This window comes from Neofelis nebulosa, chromosome 14 (assembly GCF_028018385.1).
Source record: "Neofelis nebulosa isolate mNeoNeb1 chromosome 14, mNeoNeb1.pri, whole genome shotgun sequence".
Taxonomy (NCBI): Eukaryota; Metazoa; Chordata; class Mammalia; order Carnivora; family Felidae; genus Neofelis; species Neofelis nebulosa.
The window spans coordinates 30263859-30282890 of NC_080795.1; the positions used below are offsets into that span (position 1 = coordinate 30263859).

Below are 19032 nucleotides of genomic sequence, written 5' to 3' on the forward strand. Positions count from 1 at the left end.
TTGGCTATAATTATTTTTAAATGAAAATGAATTACAAAATGATGGATTGCCCATAATATGTCATGGGCCATAAAGTGACAAATGTCATTATATGAAATGTTCTAGTATTCCCTCTATTTGCTAGGGTACATAGTGGAATGTGAAGAAAACTAAACCTGGAGGTAAGAGTCCTGGATTCTAGCCTCTGCTCTGCCATTAATGTAGTATGACCAGGCATGTCATAAACTCTGAACCTTTGTTTCCTCATTGGGAACTCGAAGGGTTGGACTTGATCTCTAATGGGTCTGTCTTGCCACAGGCCTTTTGCAATGCTCTTCCTCTTAGCAGTCTTCCCACCATCCACACACACAGATACCAAATCTTACTTTTTCCTTAAATCTTAGTTAAAACGTTCTTTGGGGAAACTTTTCCTGATTACAAAGACTAAATCAAGTCTCCTTGTTATATGCTTTCATAGGACTCTACTCTCTCTCTAATCACCTACCAGGATTTATATTTCTTGAATTATTACTTAATTATTATTGTTCTTCTCTGCTGGGCTGGATAACCATGAAGGCATGGACCATACGTCTTCCAGTTCCATAGTATATCCCCAGGACTCTGCACAGTTCCTTACATACAGACATGTTTGATAAATATTTACTAAATGAATGACTATGAATTTTTTTAAAAAGTCTATTTATTTTGAGAGAGCCGGGGCAGAGAGAGAGAGAGAGAGAGAGAGAGAGAGAGAATCCCAGGCAGGCTCCACACTGTCAGCACAGAGCCTGATGCAGGGCTTGAACTCATTAATCATGAGATCATGACTTGAGCCGAAACCAAGAGTTGGACACTTCACCAACTGAGCCACCCAGGCGCCCCGACTTTTGTACTTTTTACATCTTTTGGGTCATGATAGAATAACAGGAACTGGATGCTCCTGTTATTCTATGCTCAAACAACTAGAAAACTGGACAAAATATGCACAACAGTAGTTTACAGGGCTTGAACAACAGGCAGCACTGGACTGTGATTCTTGAGAGGGAAACAAAGGAAGTGAGTACTTCCAGTGCCCCCACTCACTGCCTTCACAGGGATGGGGAACCCAAACATAGTCTGGTACCTTACTGGGTAGAGGAAATGCATGGAGAAGATTCTGGCGTGTTTATGCACACACACACAGAATTTAATAAAATATGGTCTTGTCATCAAGTATATTTCTTGCCATGAGTTCTATCCCAAGCTCCAGTCAAGTAGAAGTTAGACGTTTCTTTTGGTTTTCCTGCCATCTCTTCAATATCAACATCTTTGTCTTAAAGCCTATTTTGTTTGATATTGGTATAGCCACTCCAGCTCTCTTTTGGTTACTATTTACATGGAATATCTTTTTCCATCTTTTTATTCTCAGTCTATATCTGTGCTTGAATCTAAAGTGAGTCTTTTAGGGGCTTCTGGGTGGCACAATTGGTTAAGTGTCTGACTCCTGAATTTGGCTCAGGTCATGATCTTACAGTCATGGGATTAAGCTCCACACTGGACTCCACACTGAGCACGGAGCTTGCTTGGGATTCTCTCTCTCTCTCTCTCTCTCTCTCTCTCTCTCTCCTTCCCTGGCTTGTGTGCTCTCTCTAATAAGTAAACATTAAAAAAATAAAATAAAATTAGTCTTTCGTAAACAGCATGTAATTGGATATTGCTTTTAAGAATCCATTTACAAATCTCTGCCTTTTAATTAAAGAGTTTAATCATTTCCTTTGGTACTTTAGAAATTGTTTTAGCTCTTTGAACATATTTAAAATAGCCAATGTAAAGTCTTTGTCTAGTAAGTTTAACATATGAGCTTTTTTAAAGAACGGTTTCTATTCAATAGTATTGTGGGGTTTTTTACCCCCGTGTGTGGATCATACTTTTTGTTTCCTTTTGTGTCTCATATTTTTTGTTGAAAACAGGACATTTTGAATATTATATATTTGAATAGTATAACCCACTTTTAGTGTTTGTTGTTTTTGATTCTTATACCTGTTTGTTTAGTTACTTTATTGAACTAATTTTATGAAATCTGTATTATTTTTGTGTGCCCCCTGAAGTCTCTATTCCATTAGTGGTCAGCTAATAATTGGAAACAGATTTCCTTAAGCACCTGGAACCAAAATATATTGTATAGACCAAAATATTCAGCCTAAAGTAGTATGTAATACTCTGTACCTTTTATGAATCCATAACAATCTACATGATTTCTTAATATTTCTGTAAGACTTATTTCCTTGAATGTGACATACGCATAGTCTGCACCACATGGAAAATAAGGCTTATATTTCATTTCTGCAATGCCCAGTCCATTCGTTCATTTGTTCTTCTTTCATTCACCAGACCACTTGATAGATATTGTGAATTTAAACAAGACACAGATCCTGTTCTTACGTAGGTCCCAGTCTAGCAGTGTGACCTTGGGAAAGTTTCTTAATCTTTCTGAGGTTGAAATTCTTTAATTCTTTAATGATATAATTGGAATACTATCATTAATCTCATTGGGTTGTCATGAGAATTAAATGGGAATATGTTTGTAAAGCTAGTGCAGTACTTGGTGCAAAGTTAATGCTTAATAAATGCTTTCTTCATGCTCTTGTCAATTTTCAGAGCAACTGAGGTAACATAAATAACAATTATCACCATCTGTCATATGCTATTTATATGCCAACCAAGTGCAAAGGGTCTCATTTAATATTTCATTTAGTTTATAAAACATGGCTATGAAATAGGTATTATAGTAGGTATTAATATAAGTAGCCATTAATAGTAAAATTGAAAGTGGCTCAAAGACATTACTTCGTGAGGCCACATACAGTTGCTAAATTAAGATTAAGAATTTGAATGAAGGAGGGCACCTCGGTGGCTCAGTCAGTTAAGTGTCCGACTTGGGCTCAGGTCACGATCTCATGGTACGAGAGTTTGAGCTGCGCATTGGGCTCTGTGCAGACAGCTCAGAGCCTGGAGCCTACTTCATATTCTTTGTCTCCTCTTTTTCTGCCCCTCCCCTGCTCATGCTCTGTCTCTCAAAAATAAACAAACATGAAATAAATTAAAAAATTTTTTTGAATGCAGGTTTCCTTTAGTTTAATACCTATCTCCTTAACCTCTTTCCTACATCTCTGCTGATAGTAGTGCTTTCCTCACAAGATGACACAGGCATAAAATCTTTACGGAATTAGTTCCAGGCCAGTAGAACCTAAGAAAGGACCATTTTTTGCCTTCCTTGGCTGTAGAGGGCAGCAAAGAGGCAGACTGAAAGGGGGGAGCACTTCATAATATAACATTAGACTCTTCTCTACTGGTATTTCTCCTAAAAGGTTATTTTAATTTAGACAATAAAAAAAAAAATCACAGAGGTCTAAAACTGTGTAATGAATTCCTAGGAAAGTGAGCCAGATAGCTTTCTGAAATTTTATCTATCTAATCTATCTATTTACTTTTCTGATAGTTTTTTAAAAAATAACATTCCTCTTTTTTGCAGAGAAAGAAAGCAAACATCAGCCAGAAAAAGATTAAGCCAATAATAGTTCAAATACTTGTAAAGAGTGCTCCCCTAAGTCCCTATTTGAAACGTTAGCCCTTCTGTAGCTTAGCTCTTAGTCAAGATTGAAGAGTTCAAGATCCTATCTTAAAACTAAAATTTAAAGGAACTTGAGCTGTTTTTACTCTGGTCTCTTTCCTGAAAATGTTGGCAGGATCTAGAGCATTCTGCCATAACCAAAGATTTCTGATGGCTGCAGTGCTTGAAGTCACCCACTGTAGATTTTAAAGTGCAGGGAAGCTAAATGTATGACATGGACACTGCCTGTAGACCCAGGATGACTTTTTAAGCCCACTTGCTTTCAGTAATCTCTACACTCATCATGGGGCTCGAACTCATGACCCTGAGATCAAGAGTCGCATGCTCTTCCGACTGAGAAGTAGACTTCATGGCAGTAGACTACATTGTGAAGTTATTGAGGGCAAGAACTACAAATAGATGACCCACACTAACCAACCCTGCCCCCCAGAGTCAGATGAAAAAGTGAACTGACAAATATATTTATTGAGTACCTACGCTTAGTACCAGGGATACAAAGGTAAGTAAGGCTTGTTTATCACAGGAGGTGGTATGGCCTAGTGGGTTCAGAGCACAGCTGCTGATTGTCTATTTGTGTAACTGGTACCAGCCAGGTTCCCTGGGAGGCTGACTCTGAGATGGAGAATAAACTACAAGAGGTTAATTTGGGAATGCTTGTGGCATCAACACCCAAGGAAAGAAGGGAGAGAAAGAAGGAATGAGTAGAAGTTGAGCTGCAGTGCAGTCTCAAAGGAGGCCTTCGCTGACCCCATGAGACAATCTGAAGTGATGCCTGAGTGGAGGTGATCCCCCATGGGGATCGATAAATGCGGTTGCCTTGAAAAGACTGCATAGTCTTGGGGGAGCAGTGCCATAGACAACTCCTTAAGCAATGAGGGAGTAAGTCCTTTCCTAAAGGGGGATTTGGAAGGTACACTGCACCTTCCACACAGTGACCTTAGATAATTTTTTTTTTAACTTTGTTGACCCTCATTTTCTTCATTTGTAAAACAAGTATTTAAAAAATATCTTTATGGAGCTAATATGAAGATTAAATACAACAGTACATGTAACAGCCACGTCATGCCTGGCCGCACATGGTAAGAAGTCACAAAGTTTCCCCATTATTATCTTGTTCACAATTTTTCCAATATAATGATTATTCTGTAGGGCATTAGGTTTTCAAAAATGGATAACAACTGTTCCTGTCCTCAAGAAGTCTAGCTGGGGAGGGTCAGCACATGAAAAGACAGTGCAATGCAATGTGATAAGTGTTTCAGTGTTGCATGGATGCCTTAGGACATCCTGTTCTGGCCTTCTGGACAACCTGTCCCTGAGTTGAGTACTGAGTACTTCTCTGAGGAGGCACTGAGCAGTATAGCTAAGGCAGGAAGGTAGGAAAGGGTAAGCTGGCATCTAGGATGGCTGGAGCATTGGGTGTAAGATAGTGAGGCTGCTAGGAACCAGATGATGAAGGTCTTGAGTACCCTTGTGTAGGACTTTGGATTTATGCTGAAAGTATTGGGGAGCAATGGAGGATTCTTATATGTCTATCAATTTTCATATTACAAAGTTTAATCTATCAAAATAACAGAACAGACTGGAGAAGGACAAAGTGAACACGGGGACATCTACTGAGAGGCTGGCATGAGCTGAGGGCATGGTGATGGGGTTTAGATGTGGAGGGAAATCAAAGGGGACAAAGGAATCATTGATACTCCCTGATTGCTTGTTTGAGTGACTTGGCACAGAGTTGTGCCATTTTCTATGAGATAAGGGATATCAGGAGCAGATGTGGGGTGTGGATTGGGGAAGAAAAGGATCATCTTGGCTTTGGACATCAAGGTTGAGGTGTTGAGAGCCACTTCATCATTATAGTGCAGTAGAACAAAGGATAATGTGTAGAAGAATCAGAGTGTGGAGTCAAAAAGTTGCAGCTGTGGAGAGAAGTGGGAGGCTAACTTCCAGTTAATGGAAATTCAACTGAGGAAGGAGTGGGATAAATAGTAGAGAATCTAGGAGGTTTTCTGGCTTCTGTGATATGTTTTGACAGTATGGAAGAATATCCAATTTCTATCCAGTCAAGCAGCAACTTTCCATCTTTTAATTTTTTAAATAAAACCACTTCTCTCAGATTGTCAAACTCCTCAAAAGGAAGATATGGAGTAAGAGAAAAAATTCATTTTTTCAAAATTAGATGGCAAAAAATCAGACATGCCACTTTTAGAAAACTAGCTGAAGTAAAAAAAAAGAAAGAAAGAAAGAACAAGAAAAAGGTTTTGTGAAGGAATAAAGAGAATGTGAGAAAATGAAAAGGGTAATGTAGAGAGTAGTTCTGGTACAGAACTATTGGGAACTTAAAGAAAGAGGAACCTTTCAGTGTTGTATAGCTGGTATACCAGGGATAAATAGGTAAAATAATAGAAATGAATAAATTAAAAAGTTTATTGAAATTCAAAAACAGTTGATAATGCCCTTTTAGAATTTCAGATATAAAAATGGGAAAGGCGAGGGTCAATTTCACGTTCCTATTTTATGAAGTTAAACAAACATTCATGAAAGAATTCTGCGGTAAATGGAATACACTCCTATTTATGCTAGTTGACATCTAATGGGATGAATACCTTCATTCGGGTAGTACACTTTCTTAGATGAGATAGTTGAGATAAAGCTTCGAACGTATCTACTTTAGGTCTGACAAATCGGTAAAACAGCAGCCAAATACCAAGACCGTTGGTATTTTCAATTAGTTGCCTTCCTGACATCTCCCCTGGTAGTTTTTTCCTCTACGGGAATATTATCAAGTGCTACTTCACATTCTTCCCACTAGGCGACACTCTAAGCTCATGGGAAAGGCAAAGACGAGGCGCCTGCTGAAATCTGCCGCAGGCTGCTCCGTTTGTGGGAAATTGATAGCAGTTTGGATTTTATTAATTGAAACTTTAGAATTGAAAATGGTTTCTTATAAATGAGACAACAGGATAGGCCATATGGTTTAACTGAAAGTAAGCAGTCTTTGGAATCCCTGCTCTTGCCTCCTCTCACACTCCAGTGCGTCTTGCGGACCAGCAAGGCAAGGATTGCCAGGGATAGTATTGGGGTTGCAATGATGCCTGGGGTGGCCCTCAGGAGATGCTTTGGTCTACTCAAGGAATTTAGAGGACCCAACAACCCTTGCTCAGCCATATGCACAACAGAGGTAACTTGTCTAACAAGCAGCCTCAGAGGGAAGTGTTTTCACTGCTCACTGGCAGAAAGGAAGACTGCATGATTGTAGCAGTGACTGAGGGGGCTCACATTTCCATTAATTTGAAGAAGCAGGTCTCTCTTTACTTATGAGGTTCCAGGCATTGGAATGGGCAGCGATTTTTGACGACTTTTGGGAGGTTGTTATAATGCATGTAGCTACACTCATGCCAGAAGTCGTTCATCGTGGCTGTTGATTTTAAAGTGTGACTCGTGAGCCTTCTTCCCTAACCTCCTTTGTCAACCTAAGCCCAAGAGGTACAGCTGGAACCTGGGATCAGGGATAAAAATTGAGAACTCTTCCTTCACTGGCTGTGGAGAAGAAAAATTCACAGACAATGGCTACGATCCATCATTCGTGGAGGCTTTGTGGATGTAACCAAACACAGGAAAGAGAAGCACTAGACTGGGAGCCAAAGAGACTTGTTTTCCATGATGCCCCAACACTTGCTCAGTGTATTCATATAATCTTTCTGGTTTGAGGTTTTGTCTGCAAAATGAGAGGTTTGGAGCAGACGACTTGATGAGCTCGCAGGCATAGACATTCTAGGATTTGTATCTAGGTAAGTAGAGGCAGTCTACAAACTGCCACCCAACAACCACTGCAGGAGAGCTTTCCTAATCCCAGTTGCTTCTGTGGGCATGGCAGACTTTCTATGAAGGGGATTTGTGCCTGAGGCTCTTCGGACCAGCTAATTTCTAAAGTACTTCTAGTTAGAATAGATAGATCCCCTGGGTCCATATTACTTATGAGTAGTTTATAAAGTATTAATTGCCTGGGGGCTAAGAGTTCCAAATACCTTATTCTGAAATGTTTTATCCAAAGTTGGTCACAATGCATTCCTGTGCAACAAATACATTGAGCCCTTGATGTGTATATGTCAGCACTATGACATAGACAGTCAAGGGCTGCTTAGGGTCTATGTGGTGGGTGGACTTAAAGTACAACCCAAAGTACTGAGTACTCTGCTAGAGGAATGCACCAGATGCTGTGGGTCTAACTTCCTGGGTACCCCAGGAGGAATGTCACATAAAGAGCTGGGTTATGAGAGCCTAGTTCATTGCAGCATGTCGAGCACATGCCCTACCACACAGTGGATGGCTGACAATGTTTGCTGATTAATGCCTGAATGTATACACATTACAACGTGTCGGGTAATTGAGTGCAATGCCTGAAATGTTTCTGAGCACCTGACACATGCTTACGCGTGTACTCCTCTCAGCATATCAGATCGGTGAATGCTATCATTATCTCCCTTTTAAATGAGCACCAAGGCTCAGAGAGGCAAAGTAATTCGCCCACTTGGTAAGAAGCAGAACCAAAACTAAAACTTAAGTCTGTTCAATTTTAAAGTATATTCTCAACTAGCACTGGAGAAAATTATGAAATGTTTTATAGATGTGGAATGCTCAGAAAAGCAAAACCCAACAGATTTTTAAAAATCATTTTGAGGAAGGCATTGTAAATGTATATCCAGGTAAGCTACATCAACTCTTAGTGAGGCATTCATGTATTATCTAGCTTAAAAATGAAAGATGTTTCTAAATGTATTTCTCTTCCAGCACATACGGTAAAAGTCTTATTTTGAACATAAAGTTGTTTGCATATTATAAAACCAATTTCTCTGAGACCCAATTAAATAAATCATTGACTGAGTGAGTATCTGAAGGGTAGATGTCTGCAACATACCGGATAATGGAGCTTCCAGACTGCCTGGCTGCTTTCCTGTGGTCCGGCTTCATCCACCACACTCCTCTGGTCACCTTTCTTCACCTACAGGGGCTTGAGTCCATGTGCTGTTGTTGCTTCATCTTCTTTTACCAGGTAAACTTTAATCCGAATGTGGGCCAACTCTCATTTCTTCCTCTGTCTTCTAATTCCTGTCCAGTTACCACAGGAAAATCATTATACCGTTTTAAGCAAAAACACAGACCTTATTTTGATTCATAAGCATAAGATGAGAGGTGATGATTGACAGACTAATGTCAAACAAAAAAAATCCACTGCCAGCCACCTTCTTACGAGCTCGTTTGTGGTAGGTCAGGACTTGGCCCATCGCATGCAAGAAGACACTTAAAAAAAATAGAATTGTCAGGTATTTCGGAATGGCAAGGAATTTCCTCACGTGGCATTAATTAGGCCTTCAGGGCTTGACATGGTCCCACTCCAGCCTAGCGGCACAGAAGGCCAGGAGGAAGCCAGTGCTTTCTCTGCTCTTGTGACCTGGTGCACTTAATCGTCCCATGTGTGCGCATGAACTACCACCTGGGAGACTGGCCTTCATGAGGAACTGGGGAGGCCTGGGGGGAGGCAATCTCCCTGCTCACTTGTATCCTAATGGCATACATCTTTTGCACTGCTTTTTGGCCTGTTTAGTTGAGGTGGTCAGAGCTGGCATTTTTTAGCACACTTCAAAACTGCATCATCTCTTTGTGTTTGGCCTGGCTCACTTTGAAATCTCTGACTATATTCTTTACAAAAGTCTCCACTTACACCACTGGTTAAATTGCTTCCCTCAAGCCCTGTGTCCAGGTATATATCGGTTACTATGTTGTTTCATTACAAGTTCAAAACCATTTTGTCCTACTGCAAACATTTCTAGTGTAGTGTACTCTAGTGTAGTGTATTTGTAGTGTACTACAAATTTCTAGTGTATGATAGATTAAAAAGGAATTTTTTTTAATGTTTTACTTTTAAAAGTTTACTTATTTTTAAGACAGAGAGAATCCCAGCAGGTCCCGCACTTACGTCAGCACAGAGCCTGACATGGGGCTTGAACCCACAAACCGTGAGATCATGATATGAGCTGAAACCAAGAGTCAGACTCTTAACCGAATGAGCCACCTAGGTGCCCCGGATTAAAAAGGAATTTTCAGTTTAGTTTGATAAACTACCATTTATTTGATGCACCACTTGGAAATATGGTTAGAACAAAAACCATTTGTAAATTGGATAAAGCCTATTCAAGCCTTTAAAATTTAAAATAAAGGGTAGATGATGGAATAACGTGATTACTGAATTCAGTCTGTCCACCAAAGTCATTTTTTAAAAATGTTTATTTATTTTTGAGACAGCATGAGTGGGGGAGGGGTAGAGAGGAGGACAGAGGATCTGAAGCAGGCTCTGCACTGACAGCAGCGAGCCTGATGTGGGGCTTGAACACAAACTGTGAGATCATGATCTGAGCCAAAGTTGTATGATCAACCGAGTTACCGAGGCTCCCCCAAAGCCCATTTTTTTTTTTTTTTAAGTTTATATTTATAGAGAGAGCAAGAGAGAGCATGCACAGGCATGCGAGCAGTGCAGGACAGAGAGAATCCCAAGCAGGCTTCAGGCTGTAAGCACAGAGCCTGATGTGGGGTGTGATCCCGTGAACTGTGAGATCATGACCTGAATCGAAATCAAGAGTCAGACACTTAACTGACTGATCCACCTAGATGCCCCCCAAAGTCATTTTTTAATAAAAGATTTACACTGTATTTTAGGTTTACAGACAGATTTCTGAATGGCCAAGGATGATGGTATTTAGGTCAGGAGGCTGGATGTCAGATTCTGCTCATTTATGAATGTCTACTATGTGATAGACTGGGCTTAGCATTTTCATACTCCATTTAGGCCACAAAAATATTGTAGTTTGGAAGGCATTATCTTCCTCTTACAGGAGACAGAGAGGTTGAGGAATTTGCAGTGAGTCAAACAGAGAGCAGATGGTGGGGCAATACACATAGTAGTTATCGTTAGCTTAAAAATAATTTTGGGGCACCTGGGTGGCTTGGTTGGCTAAGCGTCTGGCTTTAGCTAAGGTCATGATCTCACAGTTCCTGGGCTTGAGCCCCGCATTGAACTCTGTGCTGACAGCTCAGAGCCTAGAGCTTGCTTCAGATTCTGTGTGTGTGTGTCTCTCTCTCAGTCCCTCCCCAACTCACAGTCTGTCTCTCTCTTTTGAAAATAAACATTAAAAAAAAAAATTAAAAAAATAAAAATAATTTTAAAAGTTAAAGTAATATATGCTTGTGGTAGAAAATTGACAGATTCGTGAAAATAAAATTCCTTGATAATTCCATCAAGTAGACAACCATGGCTATTATTTTACTGTATTTATTCTTTCTGTATACAAATGCATAAATGCATGACTTTTCACTTATAAAAGTGAGATAATACTGTTTTATAAGTTGCTTTCTGCAATTAGTAGTATATCATAAATATCCTCAAGTCTTGTTTGCAACATCACACTTTATTGAATACAAGAGAGTCCACTTCTTAATACACCATTTAATAAATCCCCTTGACACTAGAAACTTTGGTTGAAGTATCTGTGATAAATGTGATGTACATCCTTCGAGTAAATCTTTACACATCACATATGTAGCCACATCAGCTCCAGAAATATTCTTAAACCAGTTCTCATTCCCACCACCAATGCAGGGCGCCTGGGTGGCTCAGTTGGTTGAGTGTCCAATTTTGGCTCAGGTCATGATCTTACTGTTGTGAGTTCGAGTCCCCGTTGGGCTCTGTGTTGACAGCTCAGAGCCTGGAGCCTGCTTGGGATTCTGTGTCCCCCTCTTTCTCTGTTCCTTCCCTGCTCACAGTCTATCTCTCAAAAATAAATAAACATGAAAAGTTATTTTTAAAAAAGTATATATTGCAACTATATTTCTTTGATTACTAGTGGAATAAAACTTTTCCATTCTTTGTCTACCTGCATTTCTTCTTTTTCTTAAACTTTGCTTTAAATGTGAAATATTAAAATAAACGAAAAAAAGACCACCTTTGTGATATTGTGCTATTATTGTATCTCCTCAAAGGAAAAAGAAAAACATGATCTTCTCCAATAACAAATTACTTCTGGAATGAAAAACAAATTAACTGAATGAGACACCTGGGCCCATCAGACATATTTCCATGACGCTTGTCACCATAGTACACATGGGGTCATGCATTACTGGAGTTCCTAACACAGGAGTTCCTAATAGGTTTTAGACCATTGAATTATGGGCAAGGGATATGAAGAACAAGAGATATAATACATCTTAATTAATCTGACTTGAGTTCTATAAAGCAGACCCCTCTCCTCATTTTTGGATGATTGTATACACCTGCCTGCTGGAGATCTCCACTTGGGATTGCCTACAGTATTTCAAATCCAGCATGTCCCAAACTGAATGTACCCCCTGCCTCCCTAAAGCTTCTCACTGTTCTTTTCCTTAGTTAGTAGCATATCCATCTACCCAGAGATTATCAATCTACAAGACTTACTTTTCCTTCAAATACCTCTATTTTCTCTAATATTTCTGTAATTTAGGCCTTTATCTTAATCATTCAATAAATATTTTTGAGTACCTACTATGTGCCAGATCTTCTCCTAAGCTCGGGGGTGGTGGAGGAGAGCAAGGATGAGAGGGAGAAAAAGACAATGCCTTGCCTTTTAGGGGAAGCACGGAGGAGGTAGGCAGGTGAAACAGACAATAAAAAAGTAAATAAGAAATCTAAGATGGAGGTGATTGTTTTGGGTACTATTTCAGGTTGCTTATGGAGGTAACGTTTAACCTGTGATTTAAGACAAGAGCCTGATAGGATTCTGGGAGTAACAATCTAGAGAGGAGATACAGCCAGGTTAGAAGGCAGAAGACTCAAGGAAACGAAAGGGGGCCGTGTGGGCTGGCATCAGGCAGAGTAACTGGCAGAGTGAAATCATGTTTGTAGGCCATATAGATACCTGAATGTTACAATGTTGAACATAATGGGAAACCTTTGAAAGTTTTTAAGCGATTTAAGTGATTTGTGTTTCTCAAAAAGAAAACCATGGCTGCCTTGGGAGACTGGATTGTAGGGGTGAAGGTGGAAGCGGGGAGATCCTTGTGATCTGGACCAGGGTGACTGGCAGTGAAGATAAAGAGAATTGGATAGATTCAAAGTATAGGGTAACTCATCCCCTTGCCCTCCACCCCAACTCTAGAATTCATAATTGATCTGCCAAAGTTCTGCATCTTCTGTATAAAATGCGCTCACTGACATCCAGGACACCCTGAATGCTTGTGGCTAGTTGGTTCCTTCTTAGAACATCTGCACACTACTGTTTCCTCCCAAGAGAATTGTGTGATTACCAAGCATCAGTTTGCTTCCAAATTTGTATATAACAGCTGTATTTAAAATTAAATGTAAATAAGGTTATTAATATTATATGAAACAATGAAATATGACCATTAATGATCATTTCTAGGGAAAACTAGGTGAGATGATTTGGAAAGACTTTGTAACAGTATAGGCAAGATAGCAATACAGGACTGCAAACAAAATGGTAAAAATGTGCTTTCTGTCATAGATTCCTTCATACACATCTCATGCCTTCACTCTACAGAAACTAAAGCTAGGTATCAGAAAATGCACCAGGGGTATGGCTTAGCTAGAGGGAAAACCAGAGTGCTCATTAGTAAAAGCATACCAAAGAAAGGCTTTGCACCTCTATTTAAACATTGGCAATGAATATACATGCATCAAGTTAAAATAAAATGTTTAAGGTATGTAGTGTGGTTTGTGTGTCCCTTTTCGACCTATCACATCAGGTAAGTAAGTGGCTTCAACTTTGGAGGTAGAATTAACGTGCTGGATGGAAAACGGAATTATGGATAATAATGATCCCTGCCACTTGCACAGCCTGAAGTGGACTCCCTCTTCTGCCTGGCATGCCCTTCTATTCTACTTTTAAGAAGCAGCTAAAGCTATATACTTCTACACTGGCCAATACTTGTCCTCCTTTCCAGCCCTCTCGTCCCTGTAATTCATCACAACTGCTATGTCTATCAGCACACTCACCACAATGCCGTACAGCATACAGATCAGCCTGTATAAAAAACTGTATCAGTGAACTACTTGAAGGGATCATGTGCTTCTCAACAATTTTTATAACCCAGAGCTAACACACAGTAGGTGCTCAATGTTTGTCCAATGGACAAATGAAGGAATACACTATGTACTTTAACCTTTTGAACCGCAAAGTATCTTTGTAATCATAGAATGATGTTACATCTGTCCTATACTGTTATGGACTGAATGTCTGTGTCCCCCTCAAATTCCTATGTTGAAGCTCTAACCCCCGAGTGTGGCTGTATTTGGAAATGGGGCCTCCAAGGAAGTGATGAAGGTTAAATGAGACAGGGGTAGTGTCCTGATCCAACAGGACTGATGTCCTAATGAGACACCAGAAAGCGTCCTCAGCAGACACCACCCACTCCGCTGGCACCTTGAGAACACAAATTCCTGTTTCAGCCATCCAGTCTGCAGTTATTTTGTTCTAGCAGTCTGAGAAGACTATTCCACATGTGTAGAACAACAGGCTGCCTTCTCTTTCGTATTTGGTTTGCCTAAAGGAGCCTCAGAAGTAAGCGATCTTTGGTATGTCTAATAGATGGTTCTCTCCCTTTCGGGTTTCAAGAAAAAAAATTTTCTCCTTTAATCTTTTTTCTTTACTAACAAAATATACAATATCTTCACAGGAAGAAAAGCCTTTTTGTTTGATAAGCTTTTTATCCTCTGTGGTTAAACCTACAGCTCAAATTAAAAAAATAGGTTTTATCATGGTACACCTAACAAAAAACAATTTTTAGTGGTTTAACAAGTGGCTAGACTCTCTGTGATTCCCTTACCCTTCACTCACACTTGCTACACTGTATTTGCAAGATGGTTTTCATAGCACCTCCAGACATTCCTTGAGATCAAAACAAGGGGGGGCAAGTGGGGGAGGAGAGGCTGTATCAGCAGCATGCTTACCTTCTTACAGGAAAAGCAAGTGATTTCCAGAAGTGGATTGCCAGCATACTTCTATCCATCTCACTGCCCATAATTGGGTCAGAAGTTCAAACCTAGTTGCAAGGGGAGCTGAGAAAATAAGTATTCAGTTTATCTCATTCCTACTTTCGAGGGGGCAAAGAATCTTTCGGGTTAGTCAATGAATGGTATTTGCTATACAGGGAACTGGAAGACAGGACTGGCATATGACCTAATTCTTTTTTTTTTTAGAATTTATTTTTGACAGAGAGAGAGAGAGAGCGCGCACACGCATGAGTGGGGGAGGGGCAGAGAGAGGGGGAGATACAGAATCCCAAGCAGGCTCCAGGCTCTGAGCTGTCAGCACAGAGCCTGATGCGGGGCTCGAACTCACAGACCATGAGATCATGACCTGAACCGAAGTCGGAGGCTCAACCGACTGAGCCACCCAGGCGCCCCTGCATATGACCTAATTCTAAGAAATCTTCCAGATATAAGCTTAATCACTCCAAGGTGTGCTTTTCATTTCACACCTTAGCAAAGCACTTTAGCCAGCATCTAATACTTCTTTGATTATAATTAGCTAGGTTGCAAACATTCCATTAGACGTATACCAGGTCTTACCCTGTATCTATTACAGTAAAACACTACCTTTGGCTATTGAGTATATATTACCTGTATTGATTTTTATTATTGTTTTGTGTGGAGCTAATGACACTATTCTAACTTTTCTGTCAATGATAAATAAGAAAGTGGCAAGTGGGTCTTCTAATTTAAGGTTATGGTTAAAACCATAATCTGAGTTAATTAATATTGTGCTTTAGCCACGAACATACCCATAGATTGCCCTTGGCTAGCTTGTCTAAGTTTACATTCCATATTCACATGTTCTACTTCAAGACATCTTTTAAAGGGAAGAATAATTTAGCTTTGTGTAATTACTGCCATCCTTTAAAAAAAATGTTTATTTCAAGAGAGAGTGCATGTGTGTAAGTGGGGGAGGGACAGAGAGAGAAAGAGAGAGAGAGAGAATCCCAAGCAGGCTCTGCACTGTGAGCACAGAGTCTAATGCTCAACGGAGCCACCAGGCACCCTAAGAACTGCCATCCATACTGGTGCAGTAATTTTGTTAGCACAGACTATGACAAGTTCTTATCTAACGTAGCCTAAAATATCATTCAAATCTGAGACTTTATCAGAACAGAAATATACATCTGTCCTAACTGAAGACCTTAAACAGGGAGGAAAACTGGAGTTGAGAAAGAAAAAAAAAATAAAATCATGTTTACTACACAAAAGCACAACTCCTAAGGTTCTATACGGTAGTTACAGGTGACCTACAATTTGGCTTAAGGCTGCTCCAAAAACAAATCAAAAAAGAGAAACACAGTAACAGAGTCTTTAGGATAAAAACAAACCAATTCTTTAAGAACAGGCTTTACTGCTACTGAGACCTAAGAGAATTTTCTCCCATGAGTCCTTATAAAGGGTACACTGTGTAGTATAGCAGACATCAGCCTTAAAAACACTTGTGTTGTACAAGTTCTAATGATTGTTTTGCTAGTAGAAGCCAACAGCACAGAAGCAAAGTGCAATATAGTAAAGATAATTCTATTATCTTTAGGAAGAAGTAAAATGTGGATAATCTATGTGGCTCTTTGAACATCTTCCAGAGGATAAAATTTAGATTCTTCTCCTTACTAGTTAGGAATACAGACTTGTTTTTAACATAATCCCCAAACTCCTCTATTCCTGTAAGTAACAAAACTCATTTCAAAACCAGACAAATTATTTGCAGACTGAAGGCCACTGTTCCCTTCTGATATCACAGATGGTTAGAGTAGACTACATACATAATTTATCTGAGGAACATGATTTTCTAAATAAATGTGCTTTAAATGTGTAATCTCAGGATAGTAGACAAATAAAATGCATTTTAAAATGCTAAGTTTTATGGTTTTACTACCTATACATGAACTTAATTTTTAGAAGCTTAAGTTAAAAGATTATCCACAAAAGTATTTTCTGCTTGAATTATGTTCAATTTTTTTTTATTAATATTGGTTACATATGAAGTGTACTGCACCTATTCACAAAGACTTAAAATTATCAGTAATATGAAGTATAAACTTAAAAAAATCATAAACCCATTCCATGTCTGTGAAATGCAGCAGTTAAGTATAATTAAATTTACAATAATTGTAAGGGATAGAGAGAACATTGAAATTGAAGGGGGAAAATGGTATTCAAGATCTAAACAACATAGCTACTGCTGTACTGAAAAAATAATTTATTAAATGAATATAATACTGGGAATAAAATGCATCACAAAAGTAAAAAAAAAAAAAAAAGTAAGTTCTAAATATAAATAATAGTGGCTTATCAACAAGGGTTTTTCTTTACTCATCCAAAACTTTACATACAATGTTCTTAAAGGCTAGATTTTGAAAATGTATGGTTCACTTTAAAGCAGACTTGAATATAGCACTATAACATCTAAAATTCAGCAAAGATCATCTTGTTTTATTCGACTAAAAATGATATTAATTTAAATGATTGTTCTTTTTACGCCTTTTTAGGCCTAGAATATTTGAAATGAACAGATAGAATAGTTTATTACATTCTTTCTATCTCCCAAGATAGTAAACACATTTCTAGTATACTTTGTGGAATATATTTTGAGAGAAAATATACCTGCGCATTTAGACAAAGGTTTTTTTTTTTTTTTTTTTTTTTACAATTTTTGGTCCTTTGGTAAAAAGCAGTCCCTTTTTAGATCAAAAGTTGACAATAGCCAATTGATCTTTTATCTACTTAAGTAGAATTTTAAACAACCACATTTTAATATGTACATCAAGATACCGATAAACTTTTAGATAGTGAAGAAAACAAAACTGGAGATCGTTATTCTATTTCCCTAGTAAGTTTCCCTCAGCTTTTAGAAAGCACATGCAGTTCAAAAAACCAAGTGGAATTTCAGAATGCTAGCATGATCACAGTACTTATTAACAGCAATATGCAAAGCAGTGGAAATAGAAAATAAATGAGTAACTACATATTATAAAAACGAAACAAGGCACTTTGAACAACTATAAGCAAATCTGAAATAAACACTTTTTCATAAAGCTGACTCACAGATTCTAGCAGATTGGTGTATAAAAGTGAAATAGTGAAGGCACTACATAAGTTTTTCCTAACTCCACTTACTAAAGAAATTCACCAATTAAACTTGGCACAAAAGAGTTTAATTATCATAAAGTGCATCACTTGGCTAAATATATTAAAAGGAAAATCAGCCTTAATACATTATAGCAACATATTCACATATGCAGAGATAAAAATGCAATCCCAGGAGTCAACATAGTTAGGAACTTTATAGTATATATGGCTTTTTATTTTGTGTGTTTTTTTTTTTTTATAACTCCCTATTTGCTTAGAATCAATATTTTCAAAAGAGTATATTTTGATTAGCAAGAAGAGGTAGTATTCTGAAAGAGGCAAACTCACTGATTCTACAGGTAGAGATTAAAGATTATGTGGAAAATCAGTACAACATATTATAATAAACTAGGACACTTATAATATTCTGATAATGAGTTAGCTTTTAAAATCAAGGCTATTTTATCACTTTAGCTATGTTATTATATGTTACTATAGCTCTTTCAAATAGTTTTCCTTTGGTATTAGAAAGTTTTCTTCTTTTTAAATAGCAATAACATTGCAACAGGCAATTTTTATTTACAGATGGCAAACATGTCAATATTTAAAACTTAATTCATCTTTACCACTGATTTAAACCACTAATGAAAATATATCATGTCAGAGATACAAAGAAGTATATATCAACCAGATAGCAACATGCATTTAATGTCCACTTAACTGATATAATTGGCAATTTAACACAAACACAGACACGCATACACACACACACACACACACACACACACACAAGCGCGCATACACACATTAGTTTGGAGCAATATATTGGCAAAAAGCCAAAATAATTTATGCACATTATTTAAGAATTTAGTTTTGATAACAGAATTCTAACTAGATTTTTTTTGGTGTATTAAATACAAAGGTTGGATAAAAGATAGTTTAAAGCAGCAATGAATACATTTCCTATCCCAATAACTTAAAAAACTTTTCTTTATGTAAACTTTATACATGTGCAATCTTTTTGTTTTCTGTAAATGCTTCAGTCTTTCTTTTATTTTTAACTATTTCCCACTCTATTCTAAATTTGCCGAAACATAGAAATGGAAGGAACTGCTCGCAGTTAGTCGTCCTCAGCACTGTATGCCACTTCTGCTACTTCTATGTCTGATACAGAATTTTCAGGTTCACTCAAACTTAAGCATGGCTTATCATCAGCTCTGCAAAAAAGAGAAACATGTCAATAAAGGGATTAGATACATGCTGTTTCCCTTCACTATCACCTTTCAAATTTTAC

General features: G+C 38.3%; 1 protein-coding gene across 4 annotated transcripts in view; it reads right to left on the reverse strand.

Annotated features, from left to right (window-relative positions):
• Nucleotides 1-16852: 16852 nt before the first annotated feature.
• SNX16 (sorting nexin 16) overlaps nt 16853-19032 on the reverse strand; it is a 44318-nt gene continuing 42138 nt past the window's right edge. For all 4 annotated transcript variants that reach the window (XM_058699956.1, XM_058699953.1, XM_058699954.1 and 1 more), the window contains one exon: nt 16853-18955. In XM_058699956.1, coding sequence (XP_058555939.1) covers nt 18859-18955 — 97 coding nt within the window. In that variant the 3' untranslated portion in view covers nt 16853-18858. The remainder of the gene's footprint in view (nt 18956-19032) is intronic.